Here is an 8,658-nt window from a genome sequence, read left to right on the forward strand (position 1 = left end):
TCTGCTTTCTCTCATAGGCTCTCAGTTTCCCCACCCTTCTAATAATACCCCGCATATCGTTGGCAAAGGATCCCAAGCTCCTTCATTGTTGCCTCTCCTTCTTAGTTTACCAATGGCATCTTTAATATACATGATGAAGAGCTCATCTTTGAGCATGGAATTGTTGACCCTCAATTTCCTAGTGGGAAATTGGTTCAATTTCTCCTCCTCCCAATCCTTCACATGCCATTCCCACTTCAAGGGTATGTGATCAGAGAGGTCAGAGGAACTATCAATTTCCAGCTTTAAGTTGTGGGGAACCCAAGTTGCTTGTTGGCTAAGAAAGACCCTATCTATTCTGGAAGAGCAGCCAAAGTATTGTAAGCTAAAATAGGTATGGCCATGGTCAACAATTCCCCAATCCCCCATGCTCCACCCATCTACAAGGCTCATTTTGCCTCTTAACTCTTCCCACTTCTTTTTTTCCTGGCCCATCAAGATAGTGCTCCCTCCAAGTGCTTCTATTAGATAGTCTTTTATCCATGTTAAAATCACCCATCAGAATGCAAGAAGGTCCTTGAATGTTCAGAACAGATAACCAGTCCTAGAGAGACTTCCCCAATCTTTATAATTATGAGCTCCATAAATATTCACAACCCAGACTCTCTCTCCCCCAAACTGGATCTCCACAACCAGGGCCCTACCATTAGGGTGGTTGGCAACTATACAAGGTTTCAAGGATTTCTTAATAATGGACATCACCCCACTATATCCACATCCAACCCCCCCATATAACACTACCCAATCTTTGAAAGTGTCTCTCCTAGTAGCCACCTTCAACCCAAACATATTATGTTCTTGGATAGCTAAAATGGAAAGCTCCCATTCTTTTACAAGACCCCAAAAGGCTGCATTTTTCTTCCTATCTTTGATCACCTTTCACATTCTAAGTGCAGTCCCTAACCTCCACCTTGTTATTCATGCAAGGAAAATTTATGACACCATCTCTACCTCCTCATTTCCTCCTTCATCAGGGGCTAATTTTTGGGTGTCTTTCCAAGTTGTCCCAACCTGCCAATTAAATCTTTTAATAGAAGATGTCACACTATTAGCTCCTCCAAGAGGGCTGAAAGGCTTGGAGTAAATCAAAGGGCTAAGATCACTAGGAGATTTTTTGGCACCCTTCTCTTTAATCATTGGTCTATTCTGAGTCCTCCTAGATTCCTCCTTATCTAATCTAAGACTATATTTGTTCTTTGTCTTCTCAATGACTTTGGTCCACCCTCCTTCAGCTTGTCCACTTCCCTGAGGATCTAATAACCTTTACCTTTTTCCTCTTTCCTCAGGTTTTCAATAGCCTCCACTTTATCCATTTTCATATCCCTCCTGAATCAACTACCTCCTTTTCCTCTCTACTAGCTTAACACATAAGGCCCACTTCCACAGAATCTGGCTATGTAGCCGAAGCCCCCACACTTAAATCATGCCCCTGGAAAGGGGCCAAATTTCAGAGCCAAGTCTATTTTACCCAGTTCCCCCAAATCCCCATGGATTTAGGGGTCTCAATCCCAGTGTTCCAGGGAATGCAAACAGTATTCGCGTGGCGACTCGAGCCTTCCCCTTTTGGGATGTACAGTGTCGGGCCCAGAGAATTGACTAAATCCCCAAGTGTCGGGGCCGGTGCCAAGGAGGGAGACCGACTAGCTCAACCCACACAGGGCAAGCTTCTTTTAAGCTTTTGTTAACATTAAAAAGAGGGTCAAAAGGTACTGCATGCACTAGCTTTTGGCCCATAAACAAAGGAGCCCTACAAAGAGGGTCAAAAGGTACTACATGCACTAGCTTTTGGCCCATAAATAGAGGAGCCCTGCAAAGACATCAGAGACATCATGTCCCCTAATGAACAGATCATAAAAACCCCTTTCCAAGATAAAAAATCAGTGACACCACCTTTTCATGAAAAATGTCCTCTTGAAGCCATCTTTCGAGTTCTACTTTAGATGGTGGTCTACCCGGACAGAAGATAATCATGCTGCACAATGAGAACAACTTTATCTGTGCCTTTGTACTAGATCGGTAGGAACCCTTGCACATACCTTAGCTTTAGCAGAGTGTTCTGATGGAAGTCTAAGGCCCAATGTCCTACATGCGTGACATACACCAGCCCACGCGCCCCACTAACCTGACCATGCAAATCGGCACGAGTGAAGTTACTCACACCACATTCCCATTCTTCCAAGGCTCTCCGTACTTAAACAAGCCAACTTTACAACATTACAAGTGAGCTTTTCTACAACACTATAACCCAACTTTTCTTCAACAATATAAGCCAGCTTTTCTACAACACTATGGTGCTAGTTTTATGTGTATGCAAGTGTATAAAGCCCCATTAAAAATGTTTTTCAAAACACAAATTTGAGTGTAATGTGATTAAGCACGATGAATTCGTGAAGCCAATAAAATGCATAGCATTGGCCAAATCCACCTGAAGATAATAAAAACTACTTTTTCTTACATCAATTTTATATGGTACATGCACCCTTTTCTAAACCACTATAGATTCTATCGAAACTTTTGATGACAATCTTGCAAAAATCGCTCTGGATTCTATCGAACCTCACCCAATTTATAACGATAGACTCCATAAAATGGATCACTTTTGGCTTCATGTGAACAATTGCCTATTAGATTTACTAGTTGGGAACCTGTGCTTTGCACGTCTTTTGAGAGTTCCAAAATCAAATTCTACCCCTCAAACCTCCTCCTCTTCTTCTCGAACCTCCAAATTCTTGCCTCGTGGGAGCTTTGTGAAACTCTTTAGAGAAGAGAAGAGAAGAGATGTAGATGTGGATGTGGGAAGAGGAGAATGGATATCAAGGTTCCTATCATAGCAAGTGGATTTGCATGGAAATGAGACTTTAAAAATGAGCTTGATTGATACTAGTAACACGTGCGAGTAACACGTGGGAGATGGGTAATAAAGTGAGGGAAGATGACGTAATGTGAAAGTTTGGGGGGCACCGTGGGACCCGTGGGACGGGGGCAATGGGTGTAAGGAAAAATGAATGAAGGGCACTAAAGTTTAGAGCCTTAGAGGGGAGGAGGGGGTGTGTCACGTGTGGGTGGTGTGTGTGTGTGGTGGTGATTCGGAGGAATGATAGGCACGCTTGGTGGCAGGCGGCAGAATACAAATCCGGTGTGTCATCAAAAAGCCCCAATGGGCCACGTTGCCCCAGCAGCTCATGACAACGTCATCCTCCGTTTGGCCAATGGCCTTTTTTAAAAATTCTTTGCATTTTCCAAAATTCTTATCCTTCAATGGGCCAATGCCTCTTTAAAAAAAATGATTTTATCATATATATATATATATATGGAAAGAGAGGGGAAAAAATAGTGCATTTTCTCTCTCTCTCTCTCACACACACACACACACTCTTTCTCTCTCTGCGGGGCCTATATTGCAAATGATGAAAATATTAAACATTATTATTTACTCGCCCCCACTTCATTTAATGAAGGCGGCAAGCGAGAGGTTCCCGTTCCCCACATTAATGGCATTATGCTCAAAGCCTAGATGCGGCCACCACTAGGCACTGCTCATCACTGCTCCCAATCTGATGTGAGTGACAAGCACTCTGTATATACCCTAAAAGCCCCTGGCATAGTGGTTGCAACAGAGAGTATGGTGGTACTCTTGCAATTCCGTTGCTAACAAATTTTTAATGCAATTCTTCCCTTCCTTTTTAATACAAATTTTTTGGAGCATAGAAATTAGATATAGCCAATGTTGTTGCAAGGATTTTTATTTTTTTTTCCCAAGCATAGAAATAGAGAGTGGTTGGCGGGTTGCAACTGAAGTGCGATATTGAATATATTGGTTTAAAAATGGAGTTTATATATATATATATATATATATATATGTGTGTGTGTGTGTGTTATGATAAAGGCTTTATGAGAAGGAGGCTTGATGGTCCATGGATGATGGATGGAACTGAAGCGTCGGTGCCGGTCGGCAGTTCGTTATAAACTTGTACTCAAATGTGGAATCTAGTACTAAGTAGAGGCTATTTATATAGAGATATATATAAATGAAAGCTAAAATGGATGATTTATTTCCCTTTTTTTTAAAGCACAAAAATATGCTACACGTTCAGTTATCCTTTATATGGAGGAAGGAGGCTAATTCCATGGGCTGGTCAGGCGAGCTGGGCACCCCTCTCTCTCTCACCACCACCACCCCCCCCCCCCCCCCCCCCCCCCCCCCCCCCCCCCCCCCCCCCCCCCCCCCCCCCACACACACACACATATATATATATATATTCACTTTATTTTGTTTGTACGTCCTCCCCCCTTCTCCCCCACCTCTTCGCTTTACTACGCATGTCGCCATGCAGACGTTTTCACGCCCCCCCCCCTCACGCCTTAGCCTGGAGGCTGCGCGGCTTTCCCCTAGACTCCCCTTCTGCTCTCCATCCCTTTAAATACTTCATACACCTGGGTCTTTTAACCCACTACTCCACACACCCACACCCACACCCAGTTTTTCCCTCTTATCCTCATCTTTAATCGCTACTCTCTGGCACCAATATTCTTGATTCCTTAGTATAGCTGCTTCTCCCCAACACCCCCAAACCCTGCCTCCTAGCATCTGCTCATTGTTGTCTATTGATATTGATCCACATTTTGATCCCAGACCACATCCTCATCCATGGCAGCCAAGGAGCTCAGACTTGCAATCCTCTTGAGCATTATCTCTTTAATCGTGCTTTGTAGTCCGAGTCACGGCAGAACTGTTCCTACATCACCCCTATCAGGTAATCAATTACCTCCACGCTGCAAAATGCCCTTGAATCCCATTGGATTTATTGGCAGTAGTTAACTAACATTGGACTAATAATGGTTCTGTTTGCTCATTGCTACAGATGAAAAAGCGGAACAACTAGTGCTCGAAAAACTAGTTACAGAAGCTAAGGCAAAGGATGAGCTACACCAGCCTGCACAGGTACGTACACCACTAGGTTTGATTAACTGATTTATTTCCAAGGCTTTGCTTTAAGACGCCTTAATTATCTGCATGCAGGTTGATATGATGAAAGTTTGGAGGCTGCGTTCTCTATGGGTTTCAGTTACTGGCAAGGAGCCCGCTGATGTGGTTGTGGTGGCTGCAGCGGAGGCCGATGATAATGCAGTAAGCAACTCTGATCAAACCTATGATGAAGCGAGGCAAGTCCCTGGTGGTCCTGACCCTCTTCATCATAGCAACCAGCCCACATCGCCATGATTAACATTCCAGAGCTTATATGAAACAATTAGCATAGCTCAGCCCTTTTCCTCTCCCGCCTCGTTTTGCAGTAGAACCCATTCCTCTCCCGCCTCGTTTTGCAGTAGAACCCTGTGCATTCTTGGGAGAGCTCAATTTTGGCAGTAGTAGATTTCGAGTGAGATGGGGATTAACTCTCATGATCAACATCAAGCAGTGCTCCGATTTAGCTAATTAGCCTCTGATTAACGGAATTAGGGAAGCACCTGTGAGCGCAGCAGTACTTTTGCGGGATACTAGAACGGCACATTACTGCGCTTGTAAATGTATCAGAGGGATGTATTGAAGTTGGCTATGTGCTTCTATAGCCTTAAATATATCGCAAATTTGGCGGCAAGCTATGTACTACCAGCCGTGTTTTGGCGATAACCAAGGCCTTTTGATGATGGATGTATTTTTATGATTGGGCTTTTTACACTTCCGCCATTGGATTTAGAGTGTAGGATACATAACTTAATAATGATGCCTTTGGATATAATATGGTTTTATATCTAGCTGAAGCAGGTTAAAGTGATGGATATCTAGCATAATCATCTTTACGAATATTAATTAGCTCAAGATATGCAATCATGCTTACGGATATCATACGGTTTTGAAATCAAGGCCAGTTGGAAGAAATTTTATTAAAATATTTACCACTTCAAGCTTGCTTTATTATGGGTTTAAAAAAGGCCTGAACGATAGCATGCTTGTCTGAGTTGAGTCGAGCTTCCTTTGCGTGTAATTTGTGGGGGCTTCACACCTGAAAGTGGGCAGCGGTAGATGTATAAAGTTCCCCGCACATGAGAGATATTTCCATTTTTTCAGATTAAAAAAGTGATTAACTAGCTTAGAAGATGTCGATCCAACAGCGAAGGAAAAGTCATTAATTTTTAGTGCAAGTAGGTGACCTGTGTGAAATATCGTAAGATCTGCACAAGAGACAAGTAGGACGTATGCATTTTGATTATAAGTACGAGTATGTGACCTCAGTGTTGCGCCTGCGGCATGGCACAGGTATATATGTATGTGCGTATGGGAATGTGTCTACGTGCGTTTGTGTATTTACGCATGTGTGTCTTAAACGAGTGCCAAAATTCTGGAGCATAGAAATTAGGTATATTGCAACCATCGAAATAGAGAGGCGGGGTTGCAATCGAATTTTTTGAAGTGCCAGAGTCGAGGTATTTAATATATTGGTTAAAAAACTGATTATATATATGTGTGTGTTATATTATTGTGTGTTATATATATATATATACATATATATATATATTATATTAAAGAAAGGTTGATGGATCATGGCAGATGATGCAATTCGTTATAAGCTTGGACTCAAATGTGAAATATACATACATACATATGAAGCTTCTCTCTCATACACAGTATATATATACATATATAAATTCACTTGATTTTGTGTTTGTACGTCCCACCACCACCTTTTCACTTTATATATTATTGGTTATATATATATATATTCTCTGTCTCTCTATATATATATACATGTTATATTATTGGTGGTTATATATATATATATGGGAGTATATAATATATATATATATATATATATTATTAAAGAAAGGCTGATGGATCATGGATAATGATGCAGTTCGTTATAAGCTTGTACTCAAATGTGAAATATACATACATACATATGAAGCTCGTTAGGAGAGCTGAGCAGACCCCTCTCTCTCTCTCTCATACACACACGTACAGACGCACATGTATACAATATATATATACATATATACAACATGTATACAATATGTATATATATACACATATATAAATTCACTTGATTTTGTTTGTACGTCCCACCACCACCTTTTCACTTTACTATTCATGTCGCCATGCAGACCCCTTTTCGTGGCGGATTCGGCCTCTGCTATCCATCTCTTTTCATACGCCTGCGTCTTCTAACCCACCCATTACTCCAGAGTCCACACGCACCCACACCCACACCCACACCCACACACACACAACCACTCTCATCTTTAACCGCCAATCTCCGGCCAATGCTGCTTGCTTAGTATAGCTGCTTCTCGCCTCATCCATGGCAGGATGAGGCATTTTAATCCACATTTATTCCCAGATCACATCCTCATTCCTCATCCATGGCAGCCAAGGACGTCAGACTTGCAACCCTCTTGAGCATTCTCTCTCTAATCGTGCTTTCGAGTCCGAGTCACGGAAGAACTGTTCCTAAATCGCCCCTGTCAGGTTTTATTAGTGCAGCAGTGTGGATACTTAACTAGCATTGGACTATAACTGCTTCTGTGTACTGTGTACTCATTGCTACAGATGGAAAAGCGGAAGTAATAGTGCTCGAAAAGCTAGCTACAGAAGCTAAGGCAAAGGATGATGCACAGGTACGTACACCGCTCGTCTTCGCTTTTTGGTCTTGATTAATCTTCTTTAAAGTATTGCTTTTCGATATGGTTTATTTCCAAGGCATTGCTTTAAGACCCCTTAATTATCTGTATGCAGGTTGATATGATGAAAGATTGAAGGCTGCGTTCTCTATGGGTTTCAGTTACTGGCAAGGAGCCCACCGAGGTGGCTGTGGTGGCTGCAGCCGAGGTCGATGATAATGCAGTACTTAACTCTGATCAAACCTATGATGAAGCGAGGCAAGTCCCTCGTGGTCCTGACCCTCTTCATCATAGCAACCAGCCCACATCGCCATGCTTAACATCCCAGAGAGTATAAATGGGATAATTAAGGAGATAATTAGCATAACGCAGCCCCTTTCTCTGTATGAACCCATTACTCTCTCGCCTCGTTTTGCAGTAGAACCCTGTGCACTCTTGGGAGAGCTCAATTTTGGCAGTAGTAGATTTTGAGTGAGATGGGGATTAACTCTCATGATCAGCATCAGGCAGCGCTCCGATTTAGCTAATTAGTGTCTAATTAACGGAATTAGAGAACCACCTGTGAGCGTAGCAGTACTTTTGCGGGATACTAAAACGGCACAGGACTGCGCTTGTAAATATATAATATCCTATGAGGAATGTCTTCAAGTTGGCTATGTGCTTCCTCCGGCATTGGATCTAGAGTGATGGATATCTTGCTTAATCATGCCTTAGGTATAATATGGTTTTATATATAGCTGAATCAGGTTATTAAAGTGACGGATATCTAGCATAGTCATCCTTTGAATATGCAATCATGCTTACAGATATCTTGCTTTCATACGATTTTGAAATCAAGGCCAGTTGCAAGAAATTTTATTAAATATTTACCTCATTACTGCAACTCCATAATTAAAAATTTACCTCATTACTGCAACTGCATAATTAAAAATCTAGATTCCTAGACCAAATCCCCCTAAATGGGTCTTCGTGATGAGTTGATTATAAAAAAACACATAGTCATCA

General features: G+C 42.0%; 1 protein-coding gene across 1 annotated transcript; it reads left to right on the top strand.

Annotated features, from left to right (window-relative positions):
- Positions 1–4,521: 4,521 nt before the first annotated feature.
- Positions 4,522–5,725, top strand: LOC147604298 (uncharacterized). Its single transcript, XM_086795692.1, has 3 exons — positions 4,522–4,793; positions 4,902–4,981; positions 5,060–5,725. Exons 1-3 carry the CDS (start codon positions 4,688–4,690, stop codon positions 5,258–5,260), a joined length of 387 nt encoding a protein of 128 aa, XP_086651818.1. The 5' UTR covers positions 4,522–4,687; the 3' UTR covers positions 5,261–5,725.
- The last annotated feature ends 2,933 nt before the right edge of the window (positions 5,726–8,658 follow it).

The sequence above is a fragment of the Cibotium barometz genome, chromosome 62 (assembly GCF_041138505.1).
Source record: "Cibotium barometz isolate CiBa-2024 chromosome 62, ASM4113850v1, whole genome shotgun sequence".
Lineage (NCBI taxonomy): Eukaryota > Viridiplantae > Streptophyta > Polypodiopsida > Cyatheales > Cibotiaceae > Cibotium > Cibotium barometz.

What these genes read in the sequence shown, in the direction of transcription:
- LOC147604298 (XM_086795692.1), top strand. Translation starts at nt 4,688, where the DNA reads ATGGCAGCCAAGGAGCTCAGACTTGCAATCCTCTTGAGCATTATCTCT. An exon ending in TCCTACATCACCCCTATCAG is followed by an intron (nt 4,794 to 4,901) that starts GTAATCAATTAC and finishes TCATTGCTACAG; the next exon opens with ATGAAAAAGCGGAACAACTA. An exon ending in AGCTACACCAGCCTGCACAG is followed by an intron (nt 4,982 to 5,059) that starts GTACGTACACCA and finishes ATCTGCATGCAG; the next exon opens with GTTGATATGATGAAAGTTTG.